Here is a 14804-nt window from a genome sequence, read left to right as displayed (position 1 = left end):
TGCATCTACTTGGGCTGTCTTTCTGTGGTTCATTCTAAATTCCCTATTGCCACTTGATCTCTAATCAAGTATTGACCCAGTCCTGGGGACAGAGAGGTATATAATCATGTTTTTCCTCTGGACCCAAAAATGTCACAAGGTGATTCCAGGCCAAGCGCCACAAGAGGAGATTCAAGGCAGGTGGTGTGGCATGGTGAGGAGAGCAGCCAGTCTGTAGGAGGGGACTGGTGGGGGCTGGTCAATCCATACTGCCAGTGTTCTTAACTCTAGAGGCACTAAGATACTTCATCTTTTCACTTGTCATACTCATTTCCCGGGGTTGTTGACGGGATCAGTGACGAAGATTCTCTGCTTGACCAAACCCTAGCCAGGCTCCTGAGCCCTCTCAAATAGGCCTCAACTCTGACCCATAAAGTCTTGAACAAAAAATAACATAATTTCTAATACCTCAAGGCCATATTCCCAGAATGACCCTAGCCTCCCTTCATGTGCCTGCCTGAGAAAACTCAAGGCTGTCAAAAGAATTTACTGTTTGTTCCTGCCAACACCTGAAGATAGGGTCCTGTCTCCCAGCCTCTGGGAGGGGAGGAGCCTAAGGATAAGAACCAGTTAGCCAACCCAGATGGGTTTCACATGGGCCAACCCCCTTCCTGCTTTTTGTCATTTCTCACTTTTCTGACTCTACCAAACCTCACTCACTCCCCCCTCCTTCTTCCCTCACTCTCCCTTTAAAACACCCAGTCAGTCACCTCTGTACGGATGGAAGTTGCATTCAGTTCACACTGGCCTCTTTTCCCTATTGCAAGCGTATGTTACTAATTTAACATCTGTCCTGACCACTTTAACGAGCATCCAACTTTGTTTATCTTTGACATCAGATGTGATAAGACTGACATTAGACAAGGTCAAGGTGTACGCCACGCTCCCAGCCTGTGAGTACTTCCTTACACATGGGTAATGCCATGAATGATTGGTCTGGCTCAAGAGCTCGAACCACTATACCACTATGATGATGATTATAGGACCACCCAGATTCCCTTAGGAAGGGGGGTTGGGGCCATATGGAGATAACTGGGCAGAAGCAGACTCAAAAAGAGGCAGAGACAGTGAAATTAAAGAGCCTAGGTGGAAATAAGACACTAGACTGAAGCATGAATCCCCACTGCTGTAACCCCCAGAACTGCCTGGGAATCTGGATGACCTTTGCATCCCAGGCTCTGCAAGGCCCATATGTATTATGAGTCCTGGTCTTCCAAAGTCTTCCCAGTGTCCTTACTATAAGCCCCCATTACTTGAAGTGACCCAGTGAGTCTCTGGTCCTTGCTACCAAAAATGCCCAAGAAAGGATCTGGGAGTACCATCCATCAATCTAAGGGCTGGTTAGCTACTTACTTCTTGGGTGCTGAGTAGATTTGGGAATTAGGATGGAGGAAAACATGGTGGTGAAAATCCCTGTGGGGAGGCAAGTAGAAAAGGGGGGCGTAGAAAGAGGGGAAAGTAGAAAGAGCCTGGCTCTGGACTCAGAAGCGGTGTTCGAATTCTGACTCCACTATTAGCCAGATTCAACCTCTCTACACCTACCCTCTTCTTAAAATGTGTATAATAGTGGTGGTTGGGAGCAATAGCACATGTCAAGGACTTGGTATATCATGGGCACCCACCACTGTGATCTTGGGCACCCACCACTGTGATCTTCCACCCTGCCTGTCCAGTACTCTGTCCGGGAATTTGGACAAAGGTCCAACAGAGGCCCACAGGTCCACAAGTCACCTCTGACAGGTCTTTGCGTGTTTCTGAGGATGGCTGGGATACAGTCGCCTGAGCAGAGATCATCTCCTTGCAAGCTTCTTTGCAAAGTAATTCTGTTGTGTGGGGATTGGGGGTAGGGGGGCTCGCCCCTGCCATTGGATTAATCTCCTGACTTCCTCTGCTCTCCCCAGAGCACAGTTCCTGGCTTAGTATATTAAGGGAGAGGACAAGGGCGTGAGCAGAAGACTGGCTCCTGCTGTCAGCAACTTTCTGCTCACTAATGTGAGCTGAATGTGACTCTTTAAGCAAAGCAGCTCCAGAATGGTCCGGGAATGTAGCGCTCTGGCTGAGGTCGCTCTGGGGCTCTTAGCACAGACCTTACAAATCTAATATGTGGTGATTCTCTTCTCGGAACAAAAGTTTCTTTGCTCTCTTTGCCTTGTAAATATATATGTAGGAAAAGCAAAGTCCTAGACAAAGCAGGCTGGGTCTGTCCCAGATTCCCCTGGCTCTGAATCGCTGAACCCCAGAACTGGAAGGAGCCCTGGATGTCAGTCTTGAACGCCCTATACCACCGTAAACCCAGGAATCCTCTCCACTCTGTGCCATGCCTGACAGCTGCTCATCCTGCCTCCTTTGGGAACCCACGCCAGGATTTTACAGCCAGCATCTGGTTTCATTTACAGGGCGCTGGCATCTCTGGATGGCCCCACTGTTTTTTCATCAGATTATTCCTTACCTTGTTTTACTCTATATGCTTTGGGCTTCGCAGTTATTGGGAAATGAGATGCAGAATATCTTCCTCTTTCTCCAGCATCCAGTAGGAGTACAACCAAGGGAGTAGCTTCATTATTGGGTCCTCAGTGGGTCGGAGAAGACAGCTTAATGGCCAATGGCTACCATCTCAGAACCGGTTTCCAGGGCTTGGCTAGCCTTAGAACTGTCTACTGCCCTTGGGGCCTGTCCACATCTGGCTCAGAACTGCCCCAAACCCCAACTACAGCAAAGCCATGCTCTGGATACCATCCAGGAGATTTCACGTCAAGGACAGGCACCAAAGACAACTAATATATAATCAGTTCCTACTCCACACCAGACACCGTGCAAAGTATCATACATGCATTCTCTCATTGATTCTTAAGGACAGATCCTTATCTTATCCTTATGGGTCTCACTTAACAGAGATGAAAAATGGACCCAGAGAAGTCAAGCAACTTGCCCAGGGTCACACAGCTGCTACCAGGTAGAGCCAGGGAGAAGAGCAAAGGCCTTTTGTTTTCAAACCACAGAGCCACCCATCAGTCTGAATACTTCAGACAAATATTTCATAAGGGCTCTCTGCATGCAAAAAGGGCTTTTCACCTCCTGCCCAACAGCCCCATGGGCGTCTGCAGGAATTAGTGTCTTTAAGAGTAAGGGAAGGAGCCTTGGTGTTAAGACCGTGGTTCTCTGGCCTGGAATGCATGGAACAACCACCCGGAGTGCTTTAAAATCTAGCACTGCAGGGGACACAGCTTTGACCAGCTCACGGGTGATGTCAATGCCCATCGGGGCAGAGAAGCATTGCACGAAGGGACAGATCAGGGATCAAGCACCAGCTACACAACTTACCAGTTGTCGGGCCTTGTAAGACATGTGGCGGTCACCTCCTCTGGGAGGGTTCCCCTGATTTGTCGCTCCAACATGCGCTCCCCACATATGAGAAATATTATACCATCGTTCCCTCTTTCAGGTCTGTGTGTACTCATCATTGTAAGCTCCGTGAAAGCGAAAGCCATCCGGCACCCTTCTGGTCCCCATCTGTGGGAAATGTGGTCGGTCCTCACTTGCAGGCAGTCTGGCGGGGCCCAACAGATCGTACCGAGTGAGTGAGTGAGTGATCGGCTGTATGAATGGGATTCACAGCCTTCTGCTGGGCTCGAGGAACAGAACGGATCCCTCACTATCTCACAACCTGCTTGGCTGTGCATCAGAAGGACCCCCAAAGCCCAGGGAACTTTGCCTCTAAAGAATAGGAGAGGAGGGAAACCCAGCCTAAGCCCGAAACATCACAGCTCCTTTCGGTTTGTTTATCCTGCCTTCCAGGCCAAAGCAAAACAAGTTAAAAGAAAGGAGGTTGTGTAGAATAGAAATAAACACACGGGGCTGGGAAAATCGGCTCTGATTTTCTGCAGCTGCAGAGTAGAGCCCCGGGGATAATTTGGACCATCTGCCCATTAAGGAAGTTGAACTTTTCATTCTCTTGTGAAGAAAGAACTCCCCGTGGCCCCCGCCGGCCCGCAGCACAGGGGCTCTGCACCCCACCTCCCCGAGGTGGGGGATGTTGGGCTCCATCCTTCTCTAGACATGACACTTCTCTTTTCCCTGACATCTGTGGGAAATGTGGTCCATATGGGAAGGACAGAAGCCATCCCACAAGCAAACGAAGGAATTTCTGGTCAGGCTCTGCTGGAGGGCATTGCTTTTAAAATGTGGTCTGGCCTGTGGGTGCGTTTTATAAAATGCTACTTCCTAACGGTAATCTGCTCTTAACTTAATATGGTGCTTTCTGCCTCTTCAAAGCACTTTTGTTAGCCGGTTTCATTTTGATCTTTGTAGCCCTCCGCTCAAGTAGGTGGTACTTATTGTACCCATTTTACGGGTGGGGGAAGCTGAGAGTCCGGGAAGGAAGAGTTGCATGGTAAAGTGGTCCCACTAGGGTCGGGCTCCAGCCCCAGAGGCCACTGTACAGTGTTTCCGATTGGGGCTCACATGGGGTATTGGGCCTTTGCTGGGTAGAAAAAGGAGCACAAATACCTCCCATGTTAGCACTGTACTTACACACTGGATTTTTTTTTTTAATAAGCTATTTTTAATGTTGGTCGTCCCAACATTAAAACTCTATTGCCTATTCTTTTGGAAACTGGGAGTCTTGTCTGATTTTGCTTCTCCAATGCTTTATTCGTGGCTGCCCAACTACTCGTAGAGGTTCCATAAAAATGTGTCGATAGGGGTGCCTGGGTGGCTCAGTCAGTGAAGCATCTACCTTTGGCTCAGGTCATGATCCTAAGATCCTGGGATGGAGCCCCACATCAGGTTCTCTGCTCAGCAGGGAGCCTACTTCTCCCCCTGCCCCTCCCCCTGCTTGTGCTTTCTCTGTCTCAAATAAATAGAATCTTTTAAAAAGATGTGTCTGATCAAACAATAAATGAAATGCTTTCCCTGCCCAGCCCTGAACCAGGAGCTTCCCATCACAGTGGGAAGATGTTGCTAATGTTCAGAGCTAGATTTGTAGGAATTTACTGGGCAGTCCAATGGAGAGGTGGAGTCCTTTGCCTTGCTTTTGCTCTTGGGCCTTTCAAAGATCAGTGAAGGGTCAGTGAGGCAATAGGCTTTTAAGAGTAGAAAGAAATGCACTGGAGCCAGAGGAAGTCAAAGCCACTGAATTTTCATTTTATCATGCATGTAGGAGGCTCTGAAGTTTATATGGTATCACTCTAAAGTCTTTGTGGACCTGCCTCCTTTACTTCTGGGTCCCCTGTCCAGGATGGGTGGCCTTTGTTAAGAAGGCACTTTCACCCTCTGTCCTCTCCCACACTGTCCCCACCCTGCCCTGTTTTCCTCTCTCAGTTCCAATCTCCTTTAAGTTCAGGATCTGAGAGTCCTTGTCTAGGAGCCTCCCTAGCCCCCCATATTATAACTTCTTAAAGGCAAGACCTGCCTCCAGGTACATAAAGCATGTACACCACTATCTAGATCTGACCTTGGGTAAGTAATTTAACCTCTCAGAGTTTCCCCATCTGTTAAATGGGATAATGACACACACCTTAGAGAGTTATTCTGAAATAAAGGGCGAGCTCAGTGACTGGGGTGGTCGGTTCTCAAGAGATAGCATTGAACTCAACATAAGCCCCAAGGCTCGCGATGGGGGATCGGGGGCCTGAGACAACATGGCAAGGGACTGGCCCAGCATTTGAGTCAGGGAGGAAACCAGCCACGACCCTTCCACCACAGCATCCACAAGACCTCCCAGGATGTCCACAGGCTTGGCTTCCCGCTTTCATCTTCTCTTTCTCCCATCAGAATTCTACAACAGCGGCAGACAGCACTCGGGGCACTCAGTCCATCTCGATAACTGGTTCCAAGGACACCCCAACAGTGTTTACCATTGTCCAAAGACAGGACAGGAAATGGAGCCATGCATTTAATGTGGTGGTAGCTAAAACTGATCCAGTTACGTCAAAAAGACCGGGTGGGGACCTCCCGGATTCCATCTGCAGTGCCTTCAGCACGCTTTACCTCCAACAGAAGGGGGCGTGTAGGGTCATGGGGTTTAAGAACAATCCCTAAGTTTGTTTGAGTTGCTTCCTAAATAAACAGTTTAACCATGCCTGGTTGTAATGTATGTCTCAACCGAAAACTTTCTTCATACAAAACCCACATCAAAGACGACAACTTCAGTTCTTCAGTGGTTCCAAGGTGTTGTTTTTATAGAAAAATACCCTGTTCACCTTCAGCCTGAGGTCTGTATACTAAAAAGAGTGTTCTTCAGGGGTGCCTGGATGGCTCAGTGGGTTCAGCGTCTGAGTTTGGCTCAGGTCATGATCCTGGAGTCCTGGGATTGAGTCCTGCATCAGGCTCCCTGCTCAGTGGGGAGCCTGCTTCTCCCTCTTCCCTTCTCCTCCCCCCTCTCGTGCTCTTTCTCTCTGTCTCAAATAAATAAATAAAATCTTAAGGAAAAAAAAGTTTTCTTCGGGCAAATCCCAGAAACCACCATGCATTTGCCAGGGAACTGGAAATGCCAGTCCTTGTGGGAGCTGCCTCTAGACTCCTCTTGGAACAGTGGGTAGTAGAGCATGTCAGCTAAATATGTCAACTAAATGAGAGAAACGAAGGTGTAGCATGCGACACATGCCCTTGCTCACTCACCGTAGAAAAGAGTAGGTGCCTAGGGGACAAGCTGATTACCTCTCCTCATAGGGCGAAAGAGCCCTCCCCACACATGAACAGTTAAAAGAAGCAAATCTTCCCAAGTTTCGCTTACATACCTCACCCCAAATTCTTAACATTAACTGCAAACACTGGCTTCCTTCTGTTCCAGCTAGCCCTTGGCTTGGGCCCTCGGTTGGCTCCTGCTTTGACTTAGCATGTGTATAGAATTTGGGTACAGTTGACCCTTGAACGACACAGGTTTGAATTGCATGGGTTCACTTTTACGCAGATTTTTTTCACTCATTACAGTACCATTCAGTGAATACACGTATATTCTCTTCCTTATGAGTTTCTTAATAACATTTTCTTTTCTCTAGCTTACTTTACTATGAAAATAAAGCATAGTGGGACCTGGGGGGCTCAGTCAGTTAAGCATCTGTCTTTGGCTCAGGTCATGATTCCAGGGTCCTGGAATTGAGCTGTGCATCAGGCTCCCTGCTCAGGGGGGAGTCTGCTTCTCCCTCTCCTGCTGCTCCCCCTGTTTGTGCTCTCTTTATTTTGTGCTTTATTTGTGCCAAATAAATAAAGAAAATCTTAAAAAAAAAAAAAAGAGAGAGAGAGAGAGAAGAATATAGTAATATAGAGCTCCTGCTCATGACCTCTTAGCATCCCTCTGCTTCTCTGAGAGCACCCATCCCCCACAGGGCTCTGTTCCTCTTCACCTAACCAGGTTTTCCTCAACAGGCCCACACTGCAGCTCTCCCTTCCATTTTATAAGATACCAATAGCTCCAATACCTAGCAAGGCTGCCCCTGACTCTGGGGCAGCTGCCCCCCACCCATAACCTCCACTCTACCACCTGGCATCTTAAAGGAGCCAGGTCTTTTGTTTTTTTCCAGGCTCTTTTGAATCTATTTTAAGCTGTTACACCAAGGGCAGCACGGATTAATCAGAGCTGAACTGTTTTCTGCACATAGCAATTTAAAGCTCTCCTGGAAGGGGTCACTAGGAAGCTTTCAGGAAAAGTCAGTAGATTTGTTTTTGGAAGGATTAAGATAAACTCTTGGCAAACCAGATCGTCTGGTATGCCAGATCCCATCCTCTGCATAGAACAGGAGGTAAAAAAAAAAAAAAAAAAAAAAAAAAAAGAGGAAATTGCAGCAGGGGAGGCAGAGGGCCTGGCCTCCATGCCATATCACCAGTAGGGTCAGAAGGGGACTTGGCTCTAGTCTTGCTACTCCACGGCTGATGCTGCTCCTATAGAGCTCACATCTCATCTTCTTCTCAGGAAAACTTTCTAAAAGAAAAAACGCTCAGCCAAGAGAAGGAGGAAGAGCAGCAGAGAAATGTGAACTTGGGATATAGAGCTTTCTATGGGGAGGGAGACAGTCTGCCTACTGGGTGCCTGGCCTTGGTCTCAGAGCTGAGGGTTACTAGGGACAGCTGAGGCTCCCTATGACCTTGGCTCATTACCCTTTGGGCCCAGCTCCAGCCTGCTTCTCCCCCAGTCAGTCACCTCTTATTGCTGCCATGTCACTCCCTGCTTACAGCCAATCCCGGCTTCCCAGGGCCCAGAGGTCCTCTGGTCCTCTCTGGCCTTATTTTTTTGTTTCTTACATCCCCAAATCTCATCACACCAAACTATTTGGGTTTATTGGGCAATGCTCACCTGTCTCCTGCAGGGTTTTCTTTACCTGGAATTCCCTTGCCTTCCACACCTACCTATCAGACACCAATTTGTCAAGACACCCTATCAAGTGACTCCCACAAGGGCAGGGAAAATTCGCCTCTGTACATGCGTCTGTGAGAGCCCTCATCACACTCCACTGGGATCGTGTGTTTCTGTGTCTTTTTCACCTGCTAGAAAGTGAGCTCCTCAAGATGAGGCCAGGCCTTACTCATCTTTGGTTTCCCAGCCGTCAGCCAGCACCTTGATACCAGTTTGCCAAATAAGTGAATAAAGCAACCCTCTCCTCCCTCATGTTTTCCTTCCTGCCACATTTCTATCTTGTCTTTATGACGGAAGTGAGGGAGGCCAATCTGTCGGGCCTCTGCTCCTTTCCCCGGCCAGCTCCATGGCATTCCGGGTTCCTGACCCATAGGCTTCTGGCCTTTGCTGTCTCTGCTGCTCCTGCCTGGTTTCCATGTCCACCTGGTTCCTGCATCCCTCATCTACCATGTCCTGGTGCTCATTTCTGGCCTCAGCCAGGACTGGAAGCTTCGTCTGCCACAGGACAACTTTTCTGAGTGAGCTCTGTCTCCCTGCATATTTTCAGCCACTAGACATGAACTTAGGGGAGGAGACATCTGAGAGACCCTTGACTGTCTCCACATAACCTCTGGGTCTGTCTTTGCATCTGTCCTGCGCTCGCTGCATGAGGATAAAGAGAAGGAAGGAACAGATGTCTCAGAGTGTGCTTCCTTTCACTGCACCTTGGCTGCCTTATGCTGCTATGGCTCCATGATAGGCCAAAGCCAAGTGGTTCACACTTGGGTGAACTCTGCATCCACCAGCGAGGCCCTGCCCCAGCCTGCTTTCCCCACCCTGGGTAAACTGAGTCCCCTGGCTTGACCAAGATAATGAATGACACAGCAACCCCCGCACGTACCTGGTTGTGTTCACTCACCACCTGTGTGTACTAAACAGAACTAGCACTTTCACATTAAACCCATCGAGAACAGACAGTGACCCCCAAAGACCCCATGCTGTCTAAGGCTGGAGAGAATAATAGGTAGTCTCAGGATATGGCAAAGGGTGGAGAGTGGGCTCGAGGCCAGCCAGGCCTGACCTGTAACCTGACTCCGCCCCCTTATGAACACTGGTGACCTTGGGCAACTAACTTCCTTCTTCTCTGCCAAGAGCTTCCCTCACCCCTCTAAGATGGTCACAACCGTGCCTTCCGAACAGTACTGGGAGAATTGAGTAAAAGAGTGTGCACAGAAACTTTACTCCTCGTAATACCACTGTACGTTTGTTAATAGTAGTATTGAGTGGTTCATTTTTCTTAGAAGTGTGGTTTACTTTTATTTTATTTTATTTTATTTTATTTTATTTTATTTTATTTATTTTATTTTATTTTATTTTATTTTTTGTGGTTTACTTTTAGATCGTGCTGTTGCTGGGGTATTAAAGTTGTATAAGGAATTACAGATATATACACAGTTAGGTTAGTAAAGAAATATATTTGCATATAAAAGGTCCAGTAGCTCTGTCTCTTCCTGCCTGCAAGAATGCTAACTTCTGGTGCCAAACAGATTCCCTGGGGCACCTGGTGCAGCTAAGGGCAAGTGCAGGGATGGGAAGAAGGAAATCCATGCATTCTGAAAGACTCTTTGCATTCATCCCTTATTCTAAAACAGAGATAGAAACATTCTGGCAGCTATGGAAAAAGCTGTCTAGAAATCACCTCCCTGATAATCTCTAGTGAGCTTACACTGAACAATAGGCGGCCCACTGCTCTTCCCCCACTACGAACTTACTCCCTTAAATATTGAAAACACACACAAGGTGTTAGACATATTTCAAGTTTTCTGAGATGCCACTGAAAACTATCAACAAGCACTGGCTTAGAATTTACCCCTGGGTCAGTCTGCATATTTTTTTTCCATGTGAAACCAAATTGAGGAAAAGTTTTTAAACAATCTGAACTTCTATCCTGCTTTAAATTCATGTTGTGGGATTTAAACAAAACTGGATCCTTTACCCGCCCCTGAGCTGCAAAAATGCTATTTATTTTTCCTGCAAATGGACCATATATGAGGGTAAAACAAACATCTTTCTGTCTTGAGATATGTATATGTAACTTTTTTTTTCTTAGCCAAACTCCCAAAAGCTAAACATGCAACAGAATGACTGATATTCACTCTGTCCTAAAAACAAAAGAAAAGAAAACTTTACCTCTTGTCCAGCAGAAATCAGGAGATCTGGATTCTAGACTCAGTTTGAACCATGACCTGGCTGTGGGACATGGGGATTCTCTCCAACTCTCTGTTCTTGGTCCCTGTTCAATGAACTGAGGGAGGGGGCGGGGTGGGGTGGGGTGCGTGGGCTCAGGAATGGGAGAGGAGTCGGCCTGAAACCCCATTCGACTCTAGAATCGGATGACTTCAGATCAAAACACGGGTAAGCGATTGCAAGATCCTATTCTGAAAAGGATTTTCATATTGATTCAAAACACGGGTCCCAAGAAATCCTCTGTGATGCCCTCTTCAAAGGAAAGCCCCCAGTTTCTGATTCTGACCTGAGGGGTGTGGAAGTCATGTCCCTTATCAATCCCTTTATGTAGTAATATCCCCACCTGCTGGAACTTTAGGTTTTTGCTGCTAAAGGTGGGAGGTGTCTGGTAAAGGCTCCTCAAGGTGGGTTCCTGAAAGATGACCCTTAGCTTCCTCCTCAGAGCCTACGTCCCAGGGATCCAGTGAATGCCTCTCAAACTGGAGCTTCTTAGAAACTGAACCCGGAGTCTGAACACAGCATGGGTTTGGTGTGGTCAGGGGCAGGCCAGGGGGTGAAGGCCGTGGGAAAGCAGCGCCCCTCATGGGGCAGCCCTGAATTGCTTCAGTGGTTTCCTTAAATCCATACTCCAGGTGAGGGACTCACTAGGAGTTTTAAGGAGCCCAGGCTGATCCTTCAAGACGGGGGGGCCTAAGATCTCATTCCAGAATTAGAGAAGCCAGAGGCCTGGCTGCTTCTACTCCTGCCCTTGGAGAGTCAGCCTCCCACTGAAATTCTTTGAATGCAGGAGATGAGTGGACGGCCTGCCAGTTATGTCCTACAGTTCCTGTGAGTCTCCCATGTTCCTCTGCACGCTGTACGGCCTCCCATCTGCGGAGCCGGCACTGCTGAGCCAGCTCACTTTCCACGTCCATCACTCATGAAGATATTTTTTCGAGTCTTGTCAGGATACTGCAAGGAAAAGCTTAGAGCTTTGGGTAAAGGCTACCATCTGAGCTCTGGGCTCCAGGGAGGGCGTAGCCTCTTCAGGGCAGGAAAGAACTCTGTCAGTCCCTGGAGAGAGGCTGTCCCCAGCTGACATCAGCCTCTTGTGGTGCAGTCCAGAGACTCCAGGGCCGAGTGCAGTCGATGCCCTTCCCCCATGCTCCTCACCCACACCACGGTGGCCCAGCTCCCCACATGGTGCCTTCAGCCTCACAGCCCAATCCCATTGCAGAGCCCAGCCAGCCTGGCCCACAGAAGCAAGGTATACAGTAACAAAAGTGTCCTTTGTATTAATGGTGACTGGCAACCACCACCTCTTCCCAGGCTAGCAGAGACCTCCTCTCTCCTCTCAAGTTGGCCAAGGAATATTTGCCAAAGAGTTCCTGACAAGAACCCCCTGGTATGTGGGCAGCATTTCCGATCTCCCTCTGAAAGGTCATCTTTCCACAGCTCCTCCCTTCCTGCCATCCCATCAGGATTTTTTTATTTCACAGAGCTAAATGCCACAGTCCTTCTCAGCTACGTTGGCAGCATTCCATCAGAAAGCAGTCAACGCACAGAGCCGAAGGCAGCACCCAGAAGATGTAGTGCCCAGTCCATTAGATAAGTGTGACTCAGATCTCTCACAGATGTCCTAGATCATGTCCAGACTCCCTTCTTTTTTCTTCAAACTCTCCTTTTGGCTCCTAGCAAAGTCCACCAGGTCTCCTCATCTAGCCAGGACACTCCCAGTTAGACCCTTGGCAGCCTGAGAAAGGGACTATCAACAATGCTAGAAAGACTGAACCACATAAACTGTTTTGTGGATTATAGCATCTAAGGTAAGGTGGACGTAGTGAGGCCAGGGTAAGCATAGGCATAACCTGTCCTCGGATATGTCTATCATGTTAGAGTGACAAAGTGCTATCATATACATTTTTCCTATATGATCCTTTTTTTAAATTTTTTATTTATTTATGATAGTCACACACACACACAGAGAGAGAGAGAGAGAGAGAGAGAGAGGCAGAGATGCAGGCAGAGGGAGAAGCAGGCTCCATGCACTGGGAGCCCGACATGGGACTCGATCCCGGGTCTCCAGGATCGCACCCTGGGCCAAAGGCAGGAGCCAAACCACTGCACCACCCAGGGATCCCGATCCTTTTTTTTTTTTTTTTTAAGATTTTGTTTATTTATTTGGGAGACAGAGAGTATGAGCCGAAGGGAGGTGCAGAGGGAGAGGGAGAAGCAGACTCCCCGCTGAGCAGGGAGCCCAATGCAGGGCTTCCAACTCAGATCATGACCTAAGCCGAAGGCAGACACTTAACCAATGGAGTCACCCTGTTTGATCTTGAGTCACTGTCCTGGGAAAAAGAAGTCCAGAGGAAGTAGGAGGCAAGTTCAAGATTCAGAAGACCTTGGAAAAGAGCCCTACTTAGGAGAGAGGTCTCCTTCTGGGTCCTGCATGATGGCGATGGAACTATCATTTTACTACTAGAACCAAAGATCAGCCTTAGGGAAGCCCTTGGTCCGGATCCAGTGTGTGAATCTGCAGTGGCATCTGTCCCTGTGTGTTAATGGCAGAACCTGGGCGCAGGTGCTCTTTCCCCAGGCCCGATCTAGCTAGTGAGCCAGGACCGGAGCGCAGATGCCCTAGAAGGGGATAATCTGCTCATGGCTTCACATGGAATGGTGGCATTTCAAAGTCCAGGAGATATTATATGCTAGTATATTGTTGAAACTTGGCTGGGAGACTCATTCTTCTCTGACAATCTCTTTAAGGTTCTACACGTAGCTCTTGGGGGGTAGGAGGAAGAAGCCCCAGAAAAAAGTATCATAAATAGTCTGGCTTCCCTTGTTAACACTTTAGGGAGAAGCCTCATGAGAAAGATTGCCATTCCTAGACCTGGTGCTCTACCCAATAATGAGATCTCTAGCATCACTGCTCAGTTCACTGCAAAAGAGGAAAACAAAAGGGATTCTGTTTTGCCCGTGTAAGCACCAGGGAGGTCAGTAGGTCTGAACTAATGTAGCACACAGAGTAATAATATCCAACACTTACTGAGTCCTAACCAGGGTCAAGCACTGTAATAAGCACTTTATATGAATGAACTCATTTAATTCTCACAATGATCCTATGAGGTAAGGATTCTTCTTATCCTCATACCGTAGATGAGAAAACTGAGGCAGAGAGATTAGCTAGCTAGCTAGTGAGGGAGCCCAGGCAGTCTGCCTCCAGATCATCCCCTACAACCACTGGGCTTATACCACGTCTGGAAGTGTGGATTGTGTCCTTGGATATAGCTGTCTTGTGCTGGACCAGCAGAGCCTTGAAATAGGGAGGGAGCTCCTCTGACACTGGAGCCCTGGCCCACAGCTCCAGCCTCCAGTCCCCCAAACTTGCTAGGAGGACAGCTGACACAGAATCCAGGGACCCCAGTAGAACATCCTTACCCGCATCCCCTGCTCTGTCTCCTTTGTCTCCTTTCTCTCCTTTTGGGCCTCGGTCACCTGAAACAGAGGAGGAAAACTGGCATTAGAAGTGGAAATAAATCCTGACTGTGAATAAAATATTATCTGCAGGAGCTGTATCAATCTGAGACCTAAGAAACTCTCAGCAGGAGCCCCCAGCACTGGAGGGCCTGGCAAAGCAGGAAAATAAGAGCTTGAGTCAATGACACTGTGTGTTTTGCTCATCCCAGAAAGGAGGAGGGTGGGGAGGGGTCCAGCTGAGAAATTTTGTTCCCTCCTAACTAAAGCATAGAAGGGCAGCATCTATCAGCACAGACTAGCATAGGTGGCATTCAGCAGGAAGAAGACAGGGCAAAGATATGCCCATTACATAGTTCCAAAGTGCACATCTGAGTTTGCTCTAATAAGCACAGGAGGAAAAGATGGGAGAGGGTCTTTAGTTACTTAGGGAGGACAGAGGTTATATGTCAGGCAGATTTACTAGGGGGCAGGGGGGGAGGGGAGAGGCTACATAACATGAGGGAGAGCTTCCAGGGAAATTATAGAAAGTTCTCAGGATATGGTTGAAAGAGCAGGACCCTTTTTCCAGCTAGCATCTCAGCCTACAAAGAAGTAGAAGGTCCTGACTCCACTTGAGGCAGCTCTAAAATGACCAGGGAATTCTATTCCAAGTGCCTCCAGAAAGATACCTGCAAGTCAAAGGCCTATGGCATACTGTCTTGTGCAAAACGCAAGCCAGCATGTTCCAGGGAAG

The 14804-nt window shown here is 48.2% G+C and overlaps 1 protein-coding gene across 3 annotated transcripts in view; it reads right to left on the bottom strand.

Annotated features, from left to right (window-relative positions):
- Positions 1–14804, bottom strand: part of SCARA5 (scavenger receptor class A member 5) — a 123565-nt gene that overhangs the window by 20241 nt on the left and 88520 nt on the right. For all 3 annotated transcript variants that reach the window (XM_077868731.1, XM_077868729.1, XM_077868730.1), the window contains exon 7: positions 14033–14089. In XM_077868731.1, the coding sequence (XP_077724857.1) occupies positions 14033–14089 (57 nt within the window). The remainder of the gene's footprint in view (positions 1–14032; positions 14090–14804) is intronic.

The sequence above is a fragment of the Canis aureus genome, chromosome 24 (assembly GCF_053574225.1).
Source record: "Canis aureus isolate CA01 chromosome 24, VMU_Caureus_v.1.0, whole genome shotgun sequence".
NCBI lineage: Eukaryota > Metazoa > Chordata > Mammalia > Carnivora > Canidae > Canis > Canis aureus.
This window is presented reverse-complemented; position numbering and strand designations above follow the sequence as displayed.